Source organism: Rhineura floridana, chromosome 1, assembly GCF_030035675.1.
Source record: "Rhineura floridana isolate rRhiFlo1 chromosome 1, rRhiFlo1.hap2, whole genome shotgun sequence".
Classification (NCBI taxonomy): domain Eukaryota; kingdom Metazoa; phylum Chordata; class Lepidosauria; order Squamata; family Rhineuridae; genus Rhineura; species Rhineura floridana.
The window spans coordinates 139,734,589-139,761,997 of NC_084480.1; the positions used below are offsets into that span (position 1 = coordinate 139,734,589).

At 45.8% G+C, this 27,409-nt stretch overlaps 1 protein-coding gene across 2 annotated transcripts in view; it reads right to left on the reverse strand.

The window, feature by feature from the left end:
• The window catches only part of DNAH6 (dynein axonemal heavy chain 6), a 362,354-nt gene that overhangs the window by 213,188 nt on the left and 121,757 nt on the right, over positions 1–27,409 (reverse strand). For both annotated transcript variants that reach the window (XM_061634018.1, XM_061634008.1), the window contains 6 exons: positions 23,857–24,412; positions 17,123–17,245; positions 16,549–16,731; positions 13,812–13,955; positions 4,243–4,464; positions 2,872–3,019 (listed from right to left, as the gene is read on the reverse strand). In XM_061634018.1, the coding sequence (XP_061490002.1) occupies positions 2,872–3,019; positions 4,243–4,464; positions 13,812–13,955; positions 16,549–16,731; positions 17,123–17,245; positions 23,857–24,412 (1,376 nt within the window). The remainder of the gene's footprint in view (positions 1–2,871; positions 3,020–4,242; positions 4,465–13,811; positions 13,956–16,548; positions 16,732–17,122; positions 17,246–23,856; positions 24,413–27,409) is intronic.

The window sequence follows — 27,409 nt, forward strand, 5'->3', positions numbered from 1 at the left end:
GGGATCTGTTTGATATTTAAAAATGCCCTGTTCATGCTAATAAAGCATATGCTTTATTACCAGGCATCTGCTGAACGGTGATCAACCATAGCACAGTGGTAGAGCATCTACCTTGCATGTAGAAGGTCCCAAGTTCATTCCCCAGTATCTCCAGGTAGGGCTAGGAGAGATTCCTGCCTGAAACCCTGGAAAGCTGTTGTATGTCAAGAGGAGACAATAATGAACTAGATGGACCTATAGTCTGTCTCAGTATAAGGCAGCTTCCTATGTTCCTATGTAACCGGGCATGTCTTATGTGGTACAGGGAGGCTCTGCGACACTGCACCTAAATTAAAATGTAAAATACTGATTTAGTCTCCTTAGAACAACCACGAGAGCAAAAAATTAATTCGTTTTGAAACTGAAGCTGTCAGATGTTCTGTATTTAGGTCTGTGTAAGACCAGCAACAGTAGAGGGCTTCAGGACTTTTTTCTTTTTTACACAGGATGTAGTGTGTATTGTTTTGTTTTTCTCTTCTTGCTGGGAGTTGGAAGGCGCTGAAAGCTGTTGAAAAGACTATTAGCAAGTTTAAGGCCAAAGTCAGGGTGGTACTCAACACATGAAAGGGTGAGTTATAATAACTGAGGAGCAGGCAGGTGAGCACACAGAGATAGTAAGCAGGCAGACAGTCTAACAAATGCAGTTGAACAGGCCCATGGTATTGCTCAGATTGAAGAACAGCAGCAAACTTTGAGAGGTTAGATAAGATGGGGGCAGCAGAAAGTGGATGATTCACCATGATCATCTAACACTTATGAGGCAGGTTCTGCTCATAAGTGACTTTCAGCTGAAGTGTCTTTAGCTTTGCTGGTGGCACAGGAAGTAAGCAACTATTGCTTGAGCCAAGATAGGCTTGTCCTGTCCTAGCTTGGCTCAAAGCTGCCATGGGAGACTGTGAGGCGTCCTTCCCTGGCTCTCCCTGTCAGGTTCCTACCTGCTCGTGGTTACTGCCTGTCTCTAGGCACCACCAGGGACTCCACCAGTCCGGACCGCACTCTCTTATGGTTTACCTATCCGCTCTAGCACAGATCTCAACAGATCCCCCTGCTAGGCAACCACCAGTAACATCCCAATACTAGTATTCCCAGAGACTCTGAATACTGGTATTGTTATTCTCTTCACCGCTGCCACCATTTGTTACAGTTCCCCTTCAGCCTTGGTCATTACCTTACCCTCCCTTCTGGTCTGTGAAACCCCAGCCAAGGATCAGGCCTTTGGTAAACCAAATTAAGTATTTATTACAGATAACAAAGCTAACAAGATTAACAAGATTTCTTCTTAAGGCACATAAGCATATGGTTTTACTCAACACTAATCCGAACTCCACCCCCCTCCTTCTTCACTCTCTCCTGGCAAACAACTCTCTCAAACCCCACCAAGCAATCCACTCTTTCTCTTCTCCCCCCAGATTCCACTCTCACTCTTCCTTTTATACATTCAGCCATTTTAAACACTCAGCCAATCATCTCGCATTCTACTGCCCATTCACTCCCCCTCTTTCACTCCACTTACCATGTATCTTCTAAAACAACAACACTTACCATATATACATTAATATAGGAACATCACAGAGACCATCTTGAAGCAGTGGCACTTACTGGAAGGGCATGGTCACACCTTCAAGAGCAGACTCAAATCAAATAGTCAAGTCAAGGTATGCTGTGCTGGCACTGCAAAGCACAATCTGTCAGGACCTTGGACTGTGGCAGGTGCTCACTGGAACTCACCTAAGGAGACCTGTTCTTTCAGCAGTATGCTGAGGACTTAAGAGAGCTGATTGGTCAGGATCTGCTGTTAACCCTGCCCCCTCTCAGAGGCTGTCTGTTTCTTACAAGCCCATCGCCCAATTCTTTAACTGTGGGCTCTTACGATGTGGGACCAGTGAGAACTGCATTGGGGGGTGGCCTCTGAGTCTGAGGAGTCAGTTAAAGTCATTTCCTCTGCCCCAGATAGGCCTGGAGTGGGGGATGATGGTTTTCTAGGCAATGCCTGCTCCCCCTTGAGTCTTTCTCTGAGTCAGAGATTGGACTGAGGCCAGAGAACATGACAAAGCTTAAGCCCTTAAGTCCTGTGGTGTCTGATAAAAGTAGGTAAAAGTATGCTGAAAACAATGCTGATTTTAAAATCAGCCTGCAGTTACATAAAATTGCTTTTTTTCAATGGAATCCCCACTTTTGATCCAAATTCTCTTTTAAGCAATTTTGATCAGCAACCTTACCCGTTACTGTGACCCGAATTGACAATAGTGTGTACATTCAGTATATCTGATATGACTGTGTTCTTAAATAATGCACTTGACTGGATTTAGCTCTAAGTGGAACAAATTTATATTATTTTACAATTCATAGGAGGGGGCAAAAATAATTTATCAGTGGCACAGTATGGAGTAGTATGCACAGGAGAGGGTGACGAGGATGACTGAAACATGTCCATAGTAACTTCAGGTCAAAATAATAGTTGTCTAAAATCTGGTAAGAAAGATATGTTAGAATTCTCAAATGTCAATGCTGCCCTCCTGAGTCAAACTGCATGGACTACATCAGATTATAGCCTACATTTAACTAAAACCATCAACTTTAAAATCCTCTGATTTCTTTCCTCCTGCTGCTTCTGGATGAAATTATCTAGCCAAATGTAAACCTTAGGAGGATCCTAATTAACTTTCCCCATCATTTAGTGGAGAAACCCACAGATTCTTTGGAAATGTTTACCTTATACTAGCCTGCTGTGGAGTGATGTCCAGATCAGCAAAAAGAATGAAAAAAATAACTAACTACAAGATACACAATCAACGTAATTCAGGCACAAAATATATTATTAAACCTCTTTACCTAAAATATTTTTCCTTTTCTTTTCTAATTTAGATTCAATAATCTCCTGTGTCCTGGCAGATGAAGTCTGAGCAGAGAAATTCAGGTAAACAGGAACATAACCAGCTTCATCTTGTATTCGGTTTAGCAGTGCTCTTGCAACTACAGACTTCAGATGACAAAAAAGTGTAATAAGTAACAATACACCACAGGCATGAGAATTCCCTGTAATATATTCTGAAATATTACTATTACTCATAGTGAGTAGAATTCTTCACTTAAGTATGCACAGAGAAATCTAGATTTGTTTTACTGAGTTAGGAAATTGTTCCCTGAACAATTATTTTGAATGCACGCATACTGTTGCATGCACCCTAGTCTCTAAGTAGTGAGACTTCCAGGGGTTCCACTGCTGACCCAGGGTTCAGGAATTAAGGTGACTGGAGACTGTGGTGTCTTTATAATACAGAGTTTTATTTACACATATATACAACCTGAGCATAGGTTGGAAGGGGCTCATAGCATTAATACTCCAACAAATCTTGCTTCCCTAGTAGGGTTTCAGATAGATGCCCCAAAGTCATAGCTTTGGATTCAGATACAGAGAGCAGTCAGGCTTCTCTGCTTCTTCCCAGCTCCCAGTTCCACATCAGACTAACACCACAAAGGCTACCCCCTGGCCCCAGTCCAGGTATGTATGTGTGGGAGAGCTACCTTCCTGAAGGAACATCACTGGCTATTGGTTGCTATGACAACACATCTGCTCTTGACCAAGTCTTCAGACATGTTAATAGGGGCATTTGATAGACTTGGTCAGACCTATTAACTTAGCAAAGAAACTGGCTTGAGCAGTTCAACAGTTTCCTTTCAGATACAGAATTACAGGCTTGGAGGGTACCCACAGACATCATCCAGACCAATTCCCCAGTCCTATAATAATATAGAACTTTACCACTATCAAGCTGCTAATTTGGCTAGCTTGATGAGGTTTTTCATGGTCACCTGCATACTTGATTTTAAAAATTCTGCCATCTGAACATTTTGATAGGTTGCTGTTCCAAAACATTAATCAAATATGTTAAACAGCATATTGTTTATAATGCATCATTTTTATAGAACCTCTTTTCCCCATTTTTAGCCTCATCAGTAGATTAGATTGATTAAAATAATAATTAAATTAATATGCCTTAAACTCAGGGCTTCACAAATTGGTCCACAGACCACCGGTGATCCGTGAGCTTCATTTAGTGGCCCATGGGGGAAAATATTTGGGAACCATTGCCTTAACTAATGTCTCTTAAAATTAATATTTTATTACTCTTGGTGAATTTGATGTCTTTGGTTTTACATAAATGATTTGATTACTTTGTTATACAACCAAGACATTCTTACCTTGCCAACCCCAGTTATCCCCGTGAACAACACAGAATGTTTGACAGCAAGCAATTTTTCCATAAGAAAGCCATAGCGCACAGTATCGGTGGTAGGAACAAGCATTTCAAAAAATGGTACAGTATGGCTGTATTTAAATGTAGGTATAATTCGCTCCCAAGGATCCAGTCGCTTTGTATCAAAATCAATGTAAACACTCCACAAATCACCAGAGCTTGGAAGCTAGGAAGATAGAATAATCACATTAATCTTTGTCAAGGACGGGGAAGAAGGGTTGCAAAGCATGGCAAAATGGGGAAACAATTCTCTTTGTACAGGTGTATAGGGGTTTTGAATTATTCTGTCCCACAAATGCACATTCTATTCAGAATCTCTCCTGGATTTCTAGATCACTGGCAGAAACTATCAGTACATTGTGGACTACTTTTCCCTCTGAGCCAGATGCCAACAATAGTTAGTTTTTGTTGCCTGATAAAAACTTTCCTCTTCTACCTGGCCATTTGAATTTTGGCTATTGCCTTGTATTGAGAGTGATAGAGGGATGTTATAAAACTGGATTTCAAATTTTAGACGTTTTAATATTTTTATAACTGTTGTATATGTTGTTACCTGCCTTACAATCATTTTATGATAATGGGCAAGTTATAAATTTTAAATAAAATAAATTATTGGGCATTTCCCCACAATCATGAAGACCAGAGCCTTGGTTTAAAATGAAACCCTTTCAGAACACACTCCATGGGAAACCAAATTGCACATTTTGAATCACAACAGAAGTTGTTGCTGTTGTTAATTGCATTTATTCATTGCTTACTGCATAAAAGGTCTCAAAGCAACTTACAATTATAAATGCATGCATAATACATTTACAATGTAAAATACATCAAAAACATATAAAAGCATTATCGACTAAATTCAAGAGGCAGCTGGACAGCCACCTGTTGGATATGTTTTAAGGTGGATTCTTGCATTGAGCAGGGGGTTGGACTCGATGGCCTTATAGACCCCTTCCAACTTTACTGTTCTGATTCTATGACTAAAAGTGCTCACCCTGCAATATCATAAAAAGGACAAATATTACCCCACCCAACTAAAAGATGAATACCAATATCGGTTAGGGTATCATGATAACATATGACCCCAATTAAGAGCCAAATGCCTGGGTAAACAGGAACGTCTTTGCCTGGCACCTAAAAGTTGATAATGATGGGGCACCAGGAACATCTCTCTGGGGAGAGCATTCCATAATTGGAGAGCCACCACTGAAAATGTGCATTCTTATATTGCCACCCTTCATACCTTCCTCAAAGGGGGCACACAAAGAAAGGCCTCAGATGATGAATGCAGGGCCTGGTTATGAACATTCATAGACATTTGCTTGAATAATATGGTTTGATTTCACCGAGGGTTCAGTCCTGGAACCTGTTTTCAATCAGAGGACTTGGTTATGCTAAGTGAATTTAAAAGACAAAGCTTTTCCCTTGTCACCACTACCAGTAGGTGCCTATTGGGACTGGTGGGACAAAGGGCAGGGCAGAATGGTAGACAGAGCAAGAAACTGAGTATATATTCGATCCACACTTTCTTTCTCAGATACAAAAGAGGGTAGGGCTTCTGCACCTTAGTTATGAAAAACATCAGCCGGTGAAGCTTGCCGGATAAGCTACATCTGCTAGAATTCTTTCTTTTACCTAACCATTTAAGTTGCAGGCACCCTATCCTCCCACCTCTCCAGCTTGCACACACGCACACAATTTCTGCCTTTCTCTGTCCCCCTCTTCCTTCTTCTTAAGACTGCAATCCTATAAATGATTATATGGAAGTATTCTTTGTTAGATCCCCCAAAACAGCATCTTTGTAATTGCCCAGCAATTTCCCAATTAAAAAATTGCTATTTACTCAGCACAAAAACAGTGCCCATCCATACTGTAAATTCAACTAGTCTTGCTGTGTCATTAAAAGAACATTCACCAGCAAGCAAAGTCACCCAAAAAGCATCTCTCCTTTGCTGAGCTATAGGGTTTTTTTTGGGGGGGGGGTTGTGTGTGGGTTTTGTTTCTTTGTTGTTGTTTGTTTTGGTGGGAGAGGGAAACTATAGGTGCAGAGCAGGCCCCTGCTCCTATAATCTCTCCATTGCTAATGGGGTTATAAATGCTAGAAAGAAGAGGGAATCCTTGTTTGCTGGGATAACGGCTACTACCTGGTTCCCTCCAGCCTCTGGTCTGTTGAGCTCTCCTGCTTTGCTCCTAAGAAGTTCTCTCATGCAACAACACATTGTGTTGGAACTTCACAGAAAGCACATGGTTCATTGTGGGCACTGATCAGGAACACCCCTCTTTCATACAAATCACTGTGCTCTAAGGAATGATTGGCTAGGTGTTGCCAATCACAAGGGAAGTGATTGCTGATTTGATGGATGTGTACAGACTTGCAGGTGATTGGCCAGCATGACCGAGACTAAAAATAGGCTCCAGAGAGACTGAGTGAGTGATCTGATTGTCCTGATTAATGATTATGTCTGGAGAGAAACAGTGGGCTCTGATTCTAAGTTCTGGGGTTTCTTCTGGGAGGACACAGCTCCATCTGCCCAAGTTGAAAGACTACTCCTGCTTGTCACTGAGCAATCACAGCCATTCTTTCACCCCTGAGATGAGTGAATAAATTCTGTAGGTTACAAGGACTGGAGTTCAGGTAGCCTATTAAAAAAGGAATTATTTGAGGACATATCTGAATCCAGGAACATCTGTGGAAGTGCCTCTGTATAGGTGAAAATGGTCCCTTGGACCCACCCGAAGGGTGATTTTCACAGGTACGCCTGCCATCAGATTGGGTAGTACTGCCATCTAGCGTCCGAAGGCAAGAATGCACTAGAGTTAAAACCTGGGGCTCGAGCCCCTCCCACTCCAGTCTTCATGATGACGAGTCCGAAGTGGTAAATCTGAAAGTAACCAAAGGGCAAAAGCCCCAGCAGCAAAGAAAATATACATAGCAAATATCATAGAACTTGCAACATGAGAATAGGTTTTAACTAAAGAAAATCAGACAGAGCACGAAACATATAGGTTGAACTATATACAAAATACTGAACAAATTTCCCCAGAAATCCCCCACAAGGGAGGGACGTGATGGCAGGCGTACCTGTGAAAATCACCCTTCAGGTGGGTCCAAGGGACCATTTTCCACAGGTAGCCTGCCATCAGATTGGGATGTACCAACGTAGCCCCCTAATAGGGAGGGATTCCTAGAGAGTTACAAATCAGAAATAACGTGTTGCAGGACACGTCTCCTGAAAGAGGCGTCAGCTGAAGCATAGCGATCGATCTTATAATGCTTCACAAAGGAGTTAGGGGTAGCCCATACCGCCGCCCTGCATATGTCTGTAAGAGGAGCATTAGTTAGGAAAGCCGCCGTAGTGGCAGCAGACCTGGTCGAATGAGCCGTGATATTAGACAGCACTGGCAAATTAAGTGACTGATATGCAAGAGAAATACAGGCTCGAAGCCAACAGGACAAAGTGGATTTGGACACCTTTTCTCCCAAAGATCCCGGATGGAAGGATACAAATAATGCGTCTGTCTGTCGAATGTCCTGGGTGTGAGAGAGGTAAACTTTGAGCGCTCTCCTAACATCCAGCGAATGCCAGGCCTTTTCGAGGGGATGGACCGGCTTTGGACAAAAGGATGGAAGTACAATGTCCTGGCTACTGCGGAAGATTGAGTTGACCTTAGGACAGAACGATGGATCCAGCCTCAGGACTACAGAGTCCTTATGGAATACGCAGAGATGACGGGCCGATGACAAGGCCTGTAACTCCGAAATCCGCCTCGCGGAAGTGATAGCCACGAGGAAAAGGACTTTAAAAGACAACAGTCTTAGAGGCACTGAGGCAAGAGGCTCAAATGGAGGTCGCTGTAATGCCTGCAAAACTTTGGAGAGGTTCCAGGATGGAAAGTGGTGACGTACAGCTGGAGAGAGGTGGGTAGCTCCTCTTAAGAAGCGTTTGATGAGCGGGTGAGTGCCCAGGGGTGCTGCCGATGAAGAGACAGACAGAATTGATGAGATGGTGGAGGCCTGTCTACGCAGGGTGTTCGGTCTGAGTCCCAATGTCATGCCTCTGTATAGGAACTGTAGAACGTGCTGTACAGTGGCTTGGGGTGCTGAAAAACCTTTGGAAGTGCACCAGCTGGAAAAAGCACGCCAAGTACTCTGATAGATTCGAGTAGTTGACGGTCACCTTGACGCTAAAATAGTGTTTATGACCCCTTGAGAAAGACCAGCAGTATTCAACTGTGTCCGCTCAAAAGCCAGGCTGTCAGGCTGAGCCAGTTCGGGTCCGGATGCCAAACTGGACCTTGGGAGAGAAGATCCGGCCTGATTGGGAGGGTCCAAGGATCCGCCATTGACATCGAGAGGAGGTCCGAGAACCAGGGTCTGCGAGGCCAATAAGGTGCTATGAGTAAAATCCGTGTCCGTTCGAGTCGGAGTTTTGTCAATGTCCTGCCTATAAGGGATATAGGCGGGAAGGCATACAGGAGCCCGTCTGGCCATGGTGTCGTCAGAGCATCCACTGCTTCCGCCATTGGCTCTAGGTACCTTGAGAAGTAACGAGGCAGTTGGCAGCTGTGGCTGGAGGCGAAGAGATCCAGCGAGAGGGGGCCGAACCGCCGCTGGAGAAGGGAGAACACAGCCGGATGAAGCTTCCATTCTCCTGGATGGACCTTTTGCCTGCTGAGCCAATCGGCCATAACGTTTAGAGTTCCGCTGAGGTGTTCTGCTCGTAATGACAGGAGGTGGAACTCGGCCCAGTCGAAGATTCGTGTCGTTTCCTCCTGCAGAGCCCTGGACCTTGTGCCCCCCTGTCTGTTGATGTGAGATTTCACGCAAACATTGTCCGTCCGAATGAGGACATGTTGTAGAGCGAATAGTGGCTGGAAGTGTCTCAGAGCAAGATGAGCAGCTCTGAGCTCCAGCCAGTTGATGTTGTGACTTAGGTCCTGGGTTGACCACACGCCTTGGACAAAGGTGGAGTTGTAATGGGCTCCCCAGCCGGACAGACTGGCATCCGTGGTGATTAGGACTCTGGTTGGGTCCCGAAATGGTGTCCCCTTGGTGAGGGAAGTTGTGGATACCCACCAGCGGAATGATTGCTTCAGAGATTGGCCCAGCGGAATTACGCGATGGTTGGACCTGGAAAGGTTGGACCTTGAAAAGGTAGGAGAGCCCATTGTAAAGGTCTGGAATGATGTCGGGCCCACGGAACGATGTGGATGGAGGAGATCATTGCCCCGAGAAACTGGGCCAGAAACATGACATCTGCTGTGGGGCGATGTAGAAGTAAGGTTGCCATGGCTGTGATGGAAGCAATACGGTCTGGGGACAGAAAAAACATGGCTAGGGATGTGTCCAGTATTGCTCCTAAGTGCTGGAGGCGCTGAGTTGGTTGTAGATGGCTTTTTTCGGCATTGATCAGCCAGCCGTGAGAATGTAGTGCCTCTAGGGTGAACTGGATCTGCCTGTTGGCCAAGTCCCGGGAGCCTGCTCGGAGGAGGAGGTCGTCGAGATAAGCATAAATATGGATCCCCTGGAGGCGGAGATACGCCAGCATGGTGGCCATCACTTTGGTGAAGACTCGGGGGGCCGAGGAGAGGCCGAATGGAAGGGCCCGGTATTGAAAATGGAGGTGGCCTAGTGCAAATCTCAGGAACCGTCTGTGACCCGGGCAAATTGGGATGTGTAAGTAAGCGTCCTTCAGGTCGATGGATGCGATAAAGTCCCCTTGTTGTAGAGCCTCTACAACAGACGCCAGAGATTCCATCTTGAAGTGGCGGTATTTGACGAAGCGGTTGAGGCCACTGAGGTCTAAGAGCGCCCTCCATGAGGAGTCTCACTTGGGAACCGTAAAGAGGACGGAGTACACGCCTTGTAGCCGTTCGGATGGAGGAACAGGCTCTATAGCGGCTATCTCTAGTAGATGTCGTAGGGCGTCCTGGATGACCTTTTTGCGTGCCCTGGAGACGGGGGAGATGCAAAATTTGTCCGGTGGTGTCTGCCAAAATTCTATATTGTAGCCCTGGGTGAAGAGAAGTCTGACCCAGGAGATGTTTGTCAAGTTTAGCCAGATGCTGGAGAAGAAGGAGAGTCTGCCTCCAATGGGGATGGAGTCAGAACTGCCTGCGCTGACGGGTTCCTCTGCCATATGCCTGCCTGCTCTGGTATTGGCCCCTGTATTGTGAGCGTTGTCTGGGCCAGGGTGCCTTGGAGGGACGGAAATTTGTAGGCCTGGTATCCCGTCCTCGTCCACCAGGTCGTCCTCTCCGAAAGGGTTGGAAGGAACGGTAAGAAGTAAACCGTCGCACGGGTCTGCGGTCGTCTCTTTTGGCCGTAGCTAGTGCAGGTTTACGATTGTCCTTAGGGTCGACAAGGACTGCTTTGAGTGTGTCCTCGCCGAAGAGCATAGATCCCGAGTATGGAGCTAAGGATAAGTTGGTTCTGGCAATCGAATCGGCATCCCAATGTTGGAGCCATAGGGTACGACGAGCTACAATTTCGGCCGCAAGGGCGCGTGCACCATGATGGGAAGCGTCTAACGTGGCGTCGGCCACAAAGGCAGCAGCCTTGTGTATCTTGAGGATACATTTCCTTAGTTTGGCGGGATCCGGGTTGGGGTCGTCAAGGAGATCCTCTAATCACATCATGGAAGCCCGTGAGAAGATAGAGGCGGTAGAAGAGGCCCGGATGGAGTGAGCGGAAGCCTCATGGATCTTACGGAAGACAAAGTCAAGCCTCCTCTCATAGGGGTCCTTGAACAGTGATTCGCCTTCCTTTGGGAGGAGAGACCGGGATACAAGATTGGAAATAGGTTGGTCCACCCCCGGGATGTTCAGAAAGGACATGAATTCCGGGTCAAGGGTATAGAGCTTGTAGGGTAAGGATGCGGAACGACGTGGACGAAGGGGACGGGCCCATTCTTCTCTGGTCAGTTTTTTAATGGGGTCTGGTACGGGAATGAAGTGCTGCACTGATCTGGGGGACTTGAGAACTCTGGCACCCTTGACAGGAGGGACAACCGGTTGTACAAGTTCTGGTTGAATGCCAAGAGTGTCCATGACTCTACGTGACAGATGAGAGAAATCCGCCGGGTCAAATAGGCGATAGGAGATCTCCTCCTCCTGGTCAGATTCCCCACTCCATTCATCCAGGTCAGTCTGAAAAACGTTCATGTAGTCATCAATCTGAGATTGCTCTACGTCCAGTCTACCCCTGACCACCTCATATGGGTTAGGAGAGGGTAGCAGAGCATCAGTATTGTCACCAGGGTGTCTCGCAGAGCTGGGCTGTCGCGAGGTTCCGGGCTGAGAAGACAAATGTAGAGAAGGCTGGGGTTGGGATAGGCACCCCAGCAGCTCTCGTAGTTGTTGCAGGAAGACAGGGGTCAACTGTATCCCTGGGAGAGTGGAAGACGGTAGCGCCTGTTCCTGAGGAGGAATTTGAGGCTGCCCAGGCGGAGTTTGAGGAGCTTGACTGGGGAATCCTTCAAACTCTTCCTCTGATGACTCAGAAGGAGACTGGAAAAGTGCAGGAACGGCTGCATGGCGAGGTTTCTCCGGAAGTGAGGGTGATACGTAGCGTGCCTTCTTGGGCGCCCGGCGACCAGACAGGTGTTTAGTCTTTGCTTTTGCCTTGGCGTGTTTATGTTTAGCTGGCTGGCGTGGTGATGGACGGCCTGCTTCAGGGGATATTGTCACCTCAGGGTTCAAATCCGCCATGTCAATCTCTGAATGAACGCCCACAATGGGGAAGGAGAGGTAACAGAGCTAAGGTAGAAATAGTATAGGACAGACTAGAGACAGTATGACAGGAGTAAGTACGCCCAGCACGAGGAAAATAACGACTCGGGTAAGATTGGCGCCAAGCTAAGTACACGCACACAATGGGGAAGGTGCGAGACCGCTAGTTACGCTGCCACTTTGGCCACGAGCAAAGTCCACACACACAATGGGGAAGGTGCGAGACCGCTAGTTACACTGCCAACTTGGCCATGAGCTAAGTACACGCACACAATGGGGAAGGTGCGAGACTGCTAGTTACACTGCCAGAAAAGATAAACCTTATTTAACAATCGCAGTGTGGCCAGGGCTAGATACATGCACTCAATGGGGAAGGTGCGGTACCGCCAAGGTGCACAGACTAATAATGCACCGCCGAAGGTGGAGCATAAGTCAATTGGATGCGCACCTACAAATATACACACACACAATGGGGAAGGTGTGGTATAACGGGGCTACTGGAGGTGCACCTACAAATATACACACACACAATGGGGAAGGTGTGGTATAACAGGGCTACTGGAGGTGCACCTACAAATATACACACACACAATGGGGAAGGTGTGGTATAACAGGGCTACTTGATGTATCTGAAGGAAATACTGATTAGGTGAATATAAGTTTGTTAACAGGAGACTACACAAGTCCCACAACAGGGCTACTTGATGTGTCTGAGGGAAATACTGATTAGGTGAATATATTAGGTGAGTATATGTTTGTTAACAGGAGACTACACAAGTCCCACAAGTGAAAAAAGTATTAGAAAAGAAAAAAGCGGCAAAAAACAAAACAAAATGGTGGCCACAATATCGGAGCCTCTCACTAAGGCCCTAGAAGGGTTTGAAAACGGCCGGGAGCCAGCTGGAAGGATATGCCACCGGAGGGTGCCAAAAAACAGGCGAGAGAGGCGATATCAGTAAGCCTAATTAAGCCCAAGCCGGGCTGAATGAACAGCCGGGCTGAGGGGCCTCTGTAAAAGAATTGAATAAATAATTAACAATGGCGGCCGCGATATCGGGGTTGGCGGGAAAACGGGAGCGCCACAAGAGGCTTCAGTAATCCCTGAGGGAGGAAACGGGCGGGGTGTCTACGAGGGAGCTACCGCCGCAAGCTTCCCTATGTAGAGGCTGAATTACAGACGGAAATAAGGAGGGGGGAGACCGCAGCCGCGGAGCCCCCGCTAGACGATAAAACAGCAACTGCTGCTGTTGGAAACTCAGAAGACTGAATTACAAACGGAAAAAATGAGGGAGGGGACCGCAGCCGCGGAGCCCCCGCAAAAAAGAGAGAGCAGCAGCCACTGCTGGTGGAGCCTCAGAAGGCTGAATAACAAACGGAAAAAAGGGAGGGGGGGACTGCAGCCGTGGAGCCCCCGCTAAACAGGAAAGCAGCAGCTGCTGCTGGTGGAGCCTCAGGGGAAACCCCGAAGAAATAAAGAGGTAAAGCGATAAGGAGAAGAGTTGAAAATAAAGACTTAGCTACGCTCTGTCTAAATTCCGATCTGCCTCGGACGAAGGCAAGAATGAAGACTGGAGTGGGAGGGGCTCGAGCCCCAGGTTTTAACTCTAGTGCATTCTTGCCTTCGGACGCTAGATGGCAGTACTACCCAATCTGATGGCAGGCTACCTGTGGAAAATGGCGGAAAAAATCTTACTGCTCTTCCATGTTACCTTGTGATCCTGCCCAACTGCTCTCACAAATACTATAAATGAAAATGTGTTAGCAATGTAGTATGCTTCATACCTTAGCATCTGGATTATCCTCAAACTGCTGTCTTATAAATGTATCAAAACCATCCCAATAGTTTTCAGTTAAATTTCCACCAACTGACCACAAATAACAGAAAACAAAAGTTTGACAAATGAGAGAATTTAACCTTGACTGTTCCTGTACACAGAGGAAAAAGAAAAAAAATTAAAAAATACATGTGACATTTAATTCCATACCACATTAATGTGAGAGAAAACTCCAGCAATTTGAATTAGCTCATTTCAGAAATTATATACTCTACAGATATGAATGCATTTTGTAGTGGAAAATCTTTTGTGGATCAAAGCCATTGTATGTATGCAATACCACTGAAGAATCATTATGAAGTTACAAGAGATTACAGTTTAAATATTCACAGCAATGCACTTCAGAAGGTACAAAATTAGAGTTACCACCCAATTTCACCTGAAGTGGTATTTTAGGTGAGCTTTGAGGTTCCTGTCAGATGAGGCATCTGAGGAATTTTAAGGAAAACAAAAACAGTTTTCATAATACTATAAAAATTCATCAGGGTCCATGTCTACACATTCTAAAGTTGCCACCAAGGATTGCCTAAAGTGAAATTTGGAGGCAAATTTGGAGATTCCTGCTTGGGTCACATGTGAGGAGGAATATCAGTAGAAGTAGTGAAATTTTTGAGGAGGCTACTGCACACTTCTCTTTCAGTTCACCTTGCACAGATAGGCCTCTTCCTTCATGAAATTCAGATACAATATTATAAATATTTATAACTTTTAAGATGAAGGACTATATGCATGTGTGGATAGATTTGGAGGATTTCTGTGAAGAAAGAGAAATATTGTCCATTTGCCATTAACTGTAGTATTATATTTCTGCTGGCCTCAATCTAGTACTGACAGCACAATAGGCTTTCCCCACATAATGGACTGGAGGGCTAGTGAGCACCATTGCTGTAACAGTGTTATATAGGGTTGTCTCTGTATAGGAAGAAAACGCAGACCCAATAAAGAAATATTCTGGCTGCAGGCATATAAAAAAGGTGCCTGTGACACTTGTGCATACACAGTGCAGTGACTCCCCATTCACTGAAATAGTCAGGAAAGCCCTTTTCCAAGTGCCAATTCTATCTGAAGTGAGATTGGCCGGTCTGAGGGCAGATTCTTTCTAGTGGTGGTGCTCTTTGCTGCACAACTCTCTACTCCCCCGAAAGGAAATTGATCAAAATTGGTAATCTAGCATTTTCCAGGGTAATATTTGAAACTTGATTTTGACCATTCTCCTAAGTGTATGAGTTTTTATGATGTGCTTACTGTTTGACAGGTTTTTGGATTAGCATCCTGAGTACTTCTCTCAAGGTATAAAATATAATAAACCAGGGGGTTGTCTGCTGGTAACTCTATGACGCCCATGAAACATTTCAGTAAATCCGCCCTCAAATATTTGTAATGTTCAAGAAATTGCCTACTTTTTCTGCTCAGTTCCTGTTTGCACTGATTTGGCGTTTTCTACATTTATGTGCCCCCTTAAATGTGCCCACATTTCACTGGATGCCAGGATTGGACACCCACCCTCCTTTCTGTTCTGAACCAAGGAGAGAGGCAAACAGCTTCTCTCTGTGAGTAAGCACAGGGGTGGCTGGTTTAGGTGAAGTAGATGGTGCTGATGGGGGGTGGAGGAGTATGCCTGTGCCACTTTGTGGTCCTGTCTCTTTTTCTGCTCTTCCATTTTGTGTTATGCTATGCTCCTATGGCAGTCATTTGTGCTTGGTGCCAATGGCACTCTTTCAAAATTCCACATGTGCCCACTTGCCCAAAAAGGTTGGCAACTCTTGAAACACGTATGTGTGAGAATGTGTAGAATACACACACATACACAACATATTATATATCAATTGTCGCTCTGGGTGGGGAAGGACTGCATTTTCCCATGAGAAAATACTGTGCTTTGAGAGTGCTTTAGGTATCTAGGGGCACTTTCACATGGTGGTTTATTGTAGACTTGGTGTTGCTCATGTATGCAAGTTTTACATGGTGTCCCCATGACACAGACTCCATCAAAATACCATCCCATATTATTCCATTTAATCCAGATTTATCATTTTTATAGAAAACCTTGTAAATGTTTTAAAAACCCAAAAATACAGAAACAGTAAATACAGATTAAATGGAAAGAAAATGGGATGGCATTTTGAAGCTGCATCATGTGAATGAATGTGAAAAACTTGCATGCATGAGCAGCACCCAGTTCAAGAAAACTGTCATGTGGAAGCACCTTAGATCCTATCCAGCAAATGAGCAATACATAGGCATTTATTATATAATAGATAGGATTAGCTGGAAAGACCCACAGAGAAAAAAGTTATCTAAAAAAAATAATAGAATAGACATACTGAGAAACAAGAAATAAACCACAGAATTTTTTAACAACCAGAAAGAACAAGGAAGAACACAAACACAAACGATGAGGTAAAACAATGAAGAAGACACATTAATGACCAAGGAAACAGAGCAGAGTAGCAAGGCTAAGGGTGAGAGAGATCCGCCTCAGTCAAAGGCAGGAATGGACTGGAATGAGAACCAGCAGCTCAAACCTTGACTCCTGTGCATTCCTGCCTTCAGAAGCTAGGTGGCACTATAGCCCACCTGATGGCATGCCACCCAGGAAAAAATAGTTATCTAAAAGAACAATAGAGATACTGAGGCTTTCTTCCACAACCTACAAACATAAAGAATAAAGTAAATAGCTATACCAATTTCATACTGGGACCTCCCTTTCCAAGAAGCAGTGATTCCAATAAACAACAGAGAGCTGTAACTTTACTGATATCCACTTGTGATATAGCTTGTGAACACTTTTTGTGAACATATTTTAGACCATCTTCAACATAACGGCAAAACAATTCAAACAAGTATGTTCTTGTCTCCTCATTGAGCTAAAATGAAAATAAATATTTGTACATAGTTACTATCTTATCACCCATTGAAAAGTAAGTACAGTTCATAAGATGAAAGCATCCTCGACATATTCGTTTATATGTAAAATATACAAATCACTTTCTTCAGTAGTGCAGTTCCCCACTTTCAGACAGAACTGGAGCCAAAACAAAACCAATGAGAAATAAAATGGAGGGATGAGAATGTTCAAAGTTTTGCAGAAGTACAAAAAAAAACTTTAAAAAACAACTCAAAGAGGCAACCTCCCCTCCCTGCTCAAACAGGCCAATGAAGACTGAGCATGCTCAGTGTCAAAGACTGTTGAGTGCCAGTTAAAAAGAAAACTGGGGAAAAATCCCTTTTGGTTAAAAGTGTTTTTGTAAAACTTACTCTGTCTTCAAGGCCTGCCATCCACGTCTTTACATAGGGGATCCACTTCAGTTCTTCAGGATCAATGTATACCATTCCACATCGGCTAACTGTGGCAGGTGAGGCAACCCTCAAGTCTTCCACCTAAAAGTCATGAATATTGTGTATTTCTGCTTCAGCTTATAAATAATATAACCACAAGCAAAGAATACAAATATGTAATGTGGTATCCTTGGTACAGCTATGATCAGAAATGTACCATTGGTCTCACCTGAAAGGTGATTTTCATAGGAAGGGGCCATCACTGTGGGAAACAGTTCCACCTATCGTGCGAAGGCAAGAATGTTTTTTGAAGTCAAGACTAGGGACGTCATGCCCCTCCCACTCTCCAGTTCATTCGTAGCGAGTCTAAAAGAGATATCTAAAAATACAAGAACAAGGCCAACAGGCCCGCCAGGAAAATAACATAATAGTCACATGCATAACAACATGACTCTAACATAACTTCATAACATAACAGAACTAAAAGTCTTGACTTCACTCTTACATTTAAATATAATATGGAAACAATAACATGTAACCCATTGATAAAATCACTAGTCATCCTCCAACTGGGAGGGTCGTGATGGCCCCTTCCTATGAAAATCACCTTTCAGGTGAGACCAATGGTACATTTTCCATAGGAAGTGGGCCATCACTGTGGGATGTACCAAAGCAACCCATATAGGGAGGGACCACCCACATGTTAATCCTCATTAAGAACCTGTTGCAACACTCGTCTGCCAAAAGAAGCATCAGCAGAGGCATAACGATCAATTTTATAATGCCTTATAAACGAGTGTGGGGAAGACCAGACTGCGGCCCTACAAATATCGGCAACAGGAGCATTAGTGGCAAAAGCAGCCGAGGTGGCAGCTGACCTGGTAGAATGAGCCGTTATACTAGCTGGAACTGACAGCTTCAGGGACTCATATGCTAAGATAATGCATGCCCTTAACCAACGGGATAAGGTAGGATTGGATACTTTATGCCCCATAGACCTTGGATGAAAGGATACAAACAGAGACTCCGTTCGTCGAATCTCTTGGGTCCTAGACAGGTAGGTCTTGAGAGCCCTCCGGACATCTAACGAATGCCAAGCCTTTTCAAGAGGATGGGTAGGATCCGGGCAAAAGGAAGGCAACACAATGTCCTGGTTGCAATGAAAAACTGAATCGACCTTGGGACGAAAGGAAGGGTCAGTCTTCAGCACAACAGAGTCCTTATGGAAGACGCAGAGGTGTCTAGCAGAAGACAATGCGCCCAACTCCGAAACGCGTCTGGCAGATGTGATTGCAATCAGAAACAGGACCTTGAAGGACAGTATGCGTAGGGGCACAGTCCTGATGGGTTCAAACGGAGGGCGTTGCAAAGCCTGCAGGACTTTCGGCAAACTCCATGAGGGGAACCGATGGACAACAGCCGGAGAGCGTAGGGCGACTCCCCTCAAAAAATGTTTGATGAACGGATGTGAGGAAATATGATCTCCAGGAGAGGACACTGAGAGAATGGATGACAGAGTAGACGCATGTCGACGTAGAGTGTTGGGTCGAAGTCCCATCATAAAGCCACTATGGAGAAATTGGAGCACCTGGTGCACATTGGCCTGGGATGGATCGTGGTGGTGGGACTGACACCACTTGGAGAAGGCCACCCAGGTATGTTGATAAATTCGAGTGGTAGATGGTCTTCTCGAGGCCAAAATAATATCAATCACAGCGTCAGACAGTCCAGCTGACCTCAAATGTCTCCGTTCAAACGCCACGCTGTTAGATTGAGCCAAGTAGGGTCCTGGTGCAGTACTGGACCCTGGGATAGGAGGTCTGGCGTTACTGGAAGTGTCCAAGGATCCATCATTGACATTGCCAGAAGATCTGAGAACCACGGTCGGCGTGGCCAAAATGGTGCTATCAGAACCAGCTGTGCCCTTTCGGTTCGCGCCTTCCTCAAGGTTTTGGCTAACAATGGTATGGGAGGAAAGGCGTACAATAGACCGTCTGGCCACGGTGTTGTCAGAGCATCCACTGCTTCTGCTGTTGAGTCCAGGTATCGGGCAAAGTACCTTGGAAGCTGGCAATTGTGACTGGAGGCAAACAGGTCGACTGAGAGGGCGCCGAACCGACACTGGAGACGATGGAAAATGGCTGGATGAAGTTTCCATTCTCCCGGGAAGACCTGTTGTCTGCTGAGCCAGTCTGCTGTCACATTCCAAATCCCTCTGAGGTGCTCTGCTTTCAGGGATTGTAGATGTTGTTCTGCCCAGACAAAGATGAGGGAGGCTAAGTCCTGCAGAGGACGAGACCTGGTGCCCCCGTCTGTTCAAATGTGATTTTACACACGTGTTGTCTGTTCGAATGAGCACATGATGCAAAGGGGACAGAGACTGAAAATGACATAGAGCCAAGTGGACAGCCTTTAGTTCCAGCCAGTTGATGCTTCGAGATTGCTCTGCGTTGGGCCAGACCCCCTGAACGTACTGGGAGTTGCAGTGGGCTCCCCAACCTATGAGGCTGGCGTCTGTGGTCACGACGGTTCTGCGGGGTTCTCTGAACGACGTGCCCTTGGAGAGGTGTTGAACCTTGGTCCACCAGCGGAAGGAGAGGCGCAGAGCGGGATTCAAACGAACTTTGCGATGGTTGGAGCTGGCAATGTCTTTTTGAAAAGGCAACAGAGTCCACTGAAGGGGCCGAGTGTGAGCTCGAGCCCAGGGCACAATGTGGATTGTGGAGATAAACATCCCGAGCGCTCTGGCGAGAAGCATGATGTCTGCGGATGTTTGTTGCATCAGGGACCTTGCGATGCTTGTGATGGCAGTGATGCGATCTGGAGCCAGGAAGACCATTGCCTGCAGGGTGTCCAACATTGCCCCTAGATGTAGTAGGCGTTGGGTTGGTTGGAGATGGCTTTTGTCGAAGTTGACAAGCCAGCCGTAGGTCTGCAAAACATTGAGGGTGATCATTAAATGATGATGAGCCAGCTCTTCAGACTTGGCCCGTATGAGCAGATCATCCAAATATGGGTAGATATGAACCCCTTGGGTCCGAAGGTAAGCCACTAGGATGAGTAGCACCTTGGAAAATACTCTTGGAGCAGAGGAGAGGCCAAATGGCATCGCTCTATATTGAAAATGTTGGTGGCCAAAGGCAAACCGAAGAAACTTTCTGTGGGCTATGCAAATGGGTACATGGAGATACGCTTCCTTAAGGTCGATAGAAGCCAGGAAGTCTCCTTCATGCAGACTCTCGGTAATGGAATGGAGAGATTCCATTTTGAACCTGCGGTATGTTACAAAACGGTTGACAAACTTGAGATCCAATACCGCCCTCCAAGATAAATCTCGTTTTGGCACAGCAAATAGGAGGGAGTACACCCCTTCCGATCTCTCAGTTGTGGGAACTGGCTCTATTGCCGCTATGTGCAAGAGGTGATGTATAGCTGTCTGCATGATGTTGTGCCTGGCTGGTGCCCTTGGGCAAGGAGACGGGTGGAATCTGTCTGATGGGGTTGCCCAGAACTCTATGGTATAGCCATAAGTGAAGAGGTCCCTGATCCAGGAGACCGTAGTAAGGCGCAGCCATCGATCTCCAAAATTAAGTAATCTGCCACCTATGGGGATGGCGTTAATACTACTTGTGTAGGCGAGGACCTCCCCTATATGAGGACGATGAGTTGCCCCTGCGCCCTTGGTACTGACCTCTGCCCTGGAAGCGTCGGTTCCAGGAGCCCCTGAATGCGTTGGAATCATAGGGTCTGAAATCGCGGCCTCGTCCTCCTGGCCGCGTTCCTCGAAAGGGCTGGTTAGAACGAAAGGAGGGAAATCGCCTGAAGGGCCTGTGGTCGATGTTCTTGACTGTGGCTAGAACCGGTTTGTGGGCGTCTTTTGGATCAACCAGAACTGCCTTTAGAGCTTCCTCGCTGAAGAGTAGAGATCCGGAGTAAGGAGCCTTGGACAGGTTCAATCTGGCCGCTGAATCAGCTTGCCAGTGGCGAAGCCAGAGGGTGCGACGAGCGACTATTTGAGTCGTCATGGCTCGTGCCCCTAATTGGGTGGCATCCAAAGTGGCATCGGCCACAAAGGCTGCTGTCTTACGTAATTTCAATAGTGCTCTTTTGAAGGCGACAGGATCAGGGTTGTCATCCTCTAGAAGGTCATCCAGCCACATCATAGATGCTCTGGAGAAGATGGAGGCTGAGGCGGAGGCACGCATGGCTAGGGCAGTGGCCTCGTGGTTCTTGCGGAGAGCGAAGTCTATTCGACGCTCAGTAGTATCTTTTAGGTGGGATTCCCCTTCCCTGGGCAAGATAGATCGTGAAACGAGGCGAGCGATCGGTTCATCTATGCCAGGGACATCTAACTTGGTGGCGAAGTCTGGGGCTAGGGCGTAAAGTCTGTCAGCCATGTTCTTGAAGCGTCGAGCTTTGAGTGGGTGGGCCCATTCTTCGGAAGTTAATTTGGCAATTGGGTCCGGCACCGGGATGTAGTGTTCAGTAGGTGCAGGGGATTTGAGGACCTTGGCCCTTTTGAGAGCTGGAGCGGACGAAGTTGAAGGCGCAGTCTGGAGACCAAGGGTCTGAAGTACCCTACGTGCGAGCGGTTGGTAATCTGAGGTATTGAACAAGCGATACGATGTATCCTCCTCATGATCTGAATAGTCGCTCCAGTCGTCTCCTTCAACCTGGTCAGTGAAAGTTAACTCCTCCGCATATGAGGCTTCGTCCGTACATCTGCCTCTGGCTACATCAAAGGGATCTGGTGAACCGGAAGGATGAGCAGCATGGAACGCACGTTGGTCCATGTTGAGTGGGGGTATGGCAGGAACCTGTGGTAGTGACTGCATTCGTGTGAAATAAGCCAGCATGGCTTGGAGTTGGGAGAGGAAATCAGGAGACAGCTGCAGACCAGATGTGTGAGATGTATGTGCCTGGTGGGCTATTGGAACAGATGTCTGAGGCGGTAAGCCAGAGGTAGGTTCGTTAGGCGAACCGTGAGGGGGAAAGCCAACAAACTCTTCCTCGTCAGAGGCCGTAGCAGGAGAATGGAAAATATCACTTATGTGTGTCTGTGCTGTGGTGGTTGTTGGCACAGAGACATAACGAGGGCGCTTTGGTTTACTATGGCTGGAAAGATGTTTTGTCTTAGCCAGTGCTTTGGCATGTCTGGTCTTAGACGTGTTAGTATGTTGTGGCTTGGCTGATTGAGGCATGTCTGGCTGATCTGGCACCATGTGTGTTGATGGTGACATGCCTGGCTGTTCTGCCATCTTATATGAACCTGGGTGCAGTACACTGCCACGGAGGGGGCAGGATGTAAAGACCCGAACTGGCGCAGCGTACTACCACGGAGGGGGTAGGATACACTGGCAGATGGTGAATGCACTGCCACAGAGGGGGCAGGATGCACAGAGGTATCAGCGTTAATATAATATAGGCTGTTTAGAGTAGGCACACTCAGATTAGTGCTGTAGGCTGGGTTTTTGGCTTGTTCGCGGCCCCATAGGGGGCAGGATATGTAATGTAAATCAGATTTAATACAAGTCAGCCACTGATATTAAAGCTCCAGCCTTGATAATGTAATCCAGCCACTAGGATTAAAGCTCCAGCCTTGATAATATAATCCAGCCACTAGGATTAAAAACTCCAGCCTTGATAATGTAATCCAGCCACTAGAATTAAAGCTCCAGCCTTGATAATACAATCCAGCCCACTAGGATTGGAGCTCCAGCCTTGATAATATAATTCAGCCACTATGATTACGGCCACAGTAAAGTGTGTAAATCAGTCGTGTGTAAATTAGTCAGCAGCACATATACAAAAACGTACGGATAGATAGTCTGTAGGGGATGGTATCCGATAATAAGGGGAACAAAAAGGGCGGGAAATTCAAATTCTGAAAGAAAAAAATGGCGCCCGGAAAAAAGGAGCGGGAAAAAATGGCAGAGAGGGAAGAAGCAATGGCGGCCATCGGAGGCGAACTGGAGGAAGGGCTGCCCAGCACGATCTCGCCAAAAACCGCAGTAGCGGCTCCAAAAAATCCCCGGAGAAAACAGGTAGGGGAAAAAACGGCAGCCACCACAGAGAGAGCCGCCGTCGCGGTCTGTAAAGCCCTCAGTGGGATTTAAGCCCCGTTGCGAGGGCGATCTGAGGCAGAGGGTTAACGGCGGGAGCCGCAGCTGCAAGCTCCCGCTGAGATCGGATAAGCCGCAGCCGCGGCAACCGATCAGGGGGGGGAGAGGTTAACAGCGATCAGCAGCGATCAGAAGCAATCAAAAAGGGAAGAACCGCAGCCGCGGTCCTTGAGGGAGCCCCCTGGCTAAAGAGACAACTGAGCGGGGGGGGGCTAGAAACTGCCAAAACGAAGAGAGCCGCAGCCGCGGTCTCAGAGGGAGCCCCCAGACAAGTAAATAAAATAGATTGAATAGCTCTGAGGGAAGGGTGAGGAAGCCGCAGCCGCGGTCCCTGAGGGAACCCTCAGAGGCTAAACACAAACAGAAAAAGAGAAAGCATTTAAAGACAAATACGAGACTTAGCTAAATGCTATGAAAATTCCAATCTTGTTCGTACGAAGGCAAGAATGAACTGGAGAGTGGGAGGGGCATGACGTCCCTAGTCTTGACTTCAAAAAACATTCTTGCCTTCGCACGATAGGTGGAACTGTTTCCCACAGTGATGGCCCACTTCCTATGGAAAAACTATTTGAACCTAAGAAAGAAAAGTACCTCAAACAGCATATGAATGGATGGTGTGAGCTTGATTCTTTCACTATTAGCCAAACAAAGCATCTTATTGTCATCCAAAACAGTGTTCAGGTTTTCAATCCATAAAGCATCCACAGGTCCATCGCTGATGATCCATTTGTGATCTTCAGAGGTGTCAACCACAGCAGCTCGAACACTAAGAGCCATCAGGCCATCTTTCCACTCCAGGGTTAAATTGTTAACCTCACCATAAAGTTCACCCATTGTAATTGATTTAGGATTTAGAATATATGTTTTAACAGGCTGGTAGAAAGGATTTTCTTCACCCGCTTCATGTAAAGCTCCAAGACTATCTGCCAAAATTTGGTAAACTGTTGTTTTTCCACCTCCTGTTGGTCCAACAAGCATGACACCATGCCTTACCAACATTGTTTCATAAAGTTGTATGACTTTATGAACCATGGTAGCTTCGGATTGTAATCCTTTGGAAAGCGTGACATCTATTATTGTTGACTGTAGCACTCCATAATCATGCTCTGGTATTATGACTCCAGGAAAAAGGTCAGATATAATTCCACTAAAAGAAATAAAAACAAAGTAAAAGCTTTGCTTATTTATTTAAAACATTTCTATTCCATCTCTCCTACCCTCAAGACAATATTTAAACAATGAAACAGAACAATCACACACTAAACAATTTATGTAGCAAAGAAGTGAAATTTGAGCTTACCTGTGAATTCCCCTTGTGAATGTCCAGTGTGGACTTTTCCATATATCCAACTGCATCATCTCTTTTTTGGGGGTGGTAGTAAGTAGAATGCCCCCACCCTGGAACCACAGAGAACGGGGATTTATAAGTAAACTCAAGTTTCCCCTTTCTTCCGCAGTACCAAGGTGGGACATTCTTGCAAGTTAGGATGTAGAAAAGCAATTCATCCTAAGGAGGGGACTAACACTAATCACACTGCTACCAGTGTGCCACCGCCTTCTGAATGCCCCTTCTCCCCAAGGCATCACCTGCTGATGTGTAGTGTAGGTGCTGCTACTTTTACCAATCTGGGGTTTTTTTTGCTAAAAAAAAAGTAAATATTGATATTGATATTTTTAAAGGAAATATGGATATATTAAAAGGTAATATTGATAATTATTCTTACAATCAATGTTTAAGAGGCGGATTTTCTTTTTTAAAAAAATCCATTTTCAAAAATAGCCACAACATGCGCTACATTAAAATCTGAAGAGCTACTAAGAATAGCAAATTAATGGAAAATTCGGTACCTAATCCAAATTGGGCAGAAATCTAGCACATTCCTAGTGTACAGTCAGGTTCTTGGCCAATCCTAAGCCAGGGCATCTATACCACAGGCTCAAGGTAATGTGAAGAGACAAAAGTATGAAGCCCAGCAATTCTCTAGATACAAAAATAGTTCTATCTTTGTTTAGCCAAACTGGTGGCAGACTAGTTGGGAGGTTTCTGGTTTCAGCTGCCACTCTGACTGATTGAGTGGCTTCCTGCTGAGCCAGACCATCATTGTGTTTTCTTCTCTGGCAATCTGTTCCGCTCTTATGGAGGCCAGCTGATGCCCTACCAACAATAGGAACTTGCATGTGAAGATTTCTTGACCCTGTGCCTCGTTGTCAGTTCATGTACATATTAGCAAAGAAATCTGTGTGGATTATGACGTCCCTGCCTTAATCTTGATCTGATCCCAGAAAGTTCATCGTGTCAGATGAATTGCTCAGAGCTCTAGACCATTTATCCTCTTCTCCAACCAGATTTTATGATCCAGATTGTCCTGGAGATGTGGGGCAGCCACCACCAAAGAGCCTCTCGTATCTTTATGTGTGGGTATATTTTCCTGTGGAGAGCCAGTGTGGTGTAGTGGTTAGCATGTTGGACTACGACCTGGGAGACCAGGGTTCAAATCCCCACACAGCCATGAAGCTCACTGGCTGACCTTGGGCCTGTCACTGCCTCTCAGCCTCAGAGGAAGGCAATGGTAGACCCCCTCTGAATACCGCTTACCATGAAAACCCTATTCATATGGTTGCCATAAGAATCGACTTGAAGGCAGTCCGTTTCCATTTCCATATTTTCCTGTATGGTCACTGTGCTCACTCTTCCTGGAATGGGAGCAATATGGTCCATCCCTAGAGGCTAATGGGTTCCAAAAGATTCCTGAGAATTTTGGAAGAGTTCCAGCTGGTATCCCTTTTACTCTGGTTGAAGCCCTGGTTGTTCTCTGAGATGTGAAGATGACCTCAGCAACTGACATGATCGCATCTAAGCACCCTTTCTTGCTGCGTGGAACCTATACAGCTTCTTGATATACAACTGATCTGAGAGCAATGATACAAGAGGGGAAATAACTAGAACATAGATGGAGAAAGCCTGTTGGCACGTCTGACTGAACAAAAGTTAGAGCTCATTATTGATCCTCATGTATGGCAGTGGTGGGTGGCAAACAAGCTATTATTTTTCACAGCCACTGCATCTTCTCAGTATCATCCAGCAAGGGTCTCTGAGTGGTTTGAGGCCTTTTGAAATCTGGCACAGGGAGAGATATGGTGAACTTTCAACAGAACTTTGTCACATGTTTGCAAAACACTTTGAAGATAAAGTCATTTCCATCTGACACAATCTGAATTAATACAATTCAGTTAGTGGAGGTGTTCAGAGCGCCTTCCAGTCTAGTTTTATTGGATGACTTTCAGTTATTGATGCATGAGGATATAGACAAGGCGTTTCATGAACTCCAGTCAATTCTTTCCCTTCTTGGCTTATTATATCTAATAAGGAAGGGATGAGCAGCTTGGTCCAGGAGCCCTCAGGCTTACAATGTAAAAGATACACCACAAAAGGAAAGGGCATTGGAATGGAGAAAAAAAAATCCAACTTAGTTATAAAGACAGGCAGGAACGGTAACCGTTCAAGGACAGGAGGAGCCAAAAGATTCTGGTCTCTCAGCAGAGCCATGGAGTGGGTCTGCTTCCTTGCACTTCCTCTGATGCAGCCCGATGTGAATGTCTCTGGTGGGAAGGGGTTACCATCATCTTTAAAATAATCCATAATTCAAGAACTCCTGAAGAGTTCTAGCCTGGATCCAGAACATCCCCTTCCTGAGCAAAGTGCTTCAACAGGTGGATGCCAGTCAGTTCCAGACTTTATTGATTGAAATTGATTTTCTAGATTACTTTCAATTAGATTTCAAGACTCATTTTGAAACAGAAACTGCCCTAAGAGATTACCTTTACCAAGAAAAAGATATGTGTGTGTGTGTGAAACCCTGTTGATTCTCTTAGCCCTTTCAGACTTCTTTTTTTTTACATCAACCATGGTATCCGTCTGGGTAGGCAGACTGAGTTGCTGAAAGGTATTGCTTTGCAGTGGTTTTTCTTCTATGTGGATGACTAATTCCAGAAGGTGATGCTGGGAACTACTGCTTGTCTCCTTGGCATTTATGCTATAGGTTCCCATGTAGCATTATTTAACATCTACATTAAACTGTTGGATAGGATCATCTAAAGATGTGGACTGAGGTATCGTTCAGCATTCTTTCGCTTTTGCTCTCCC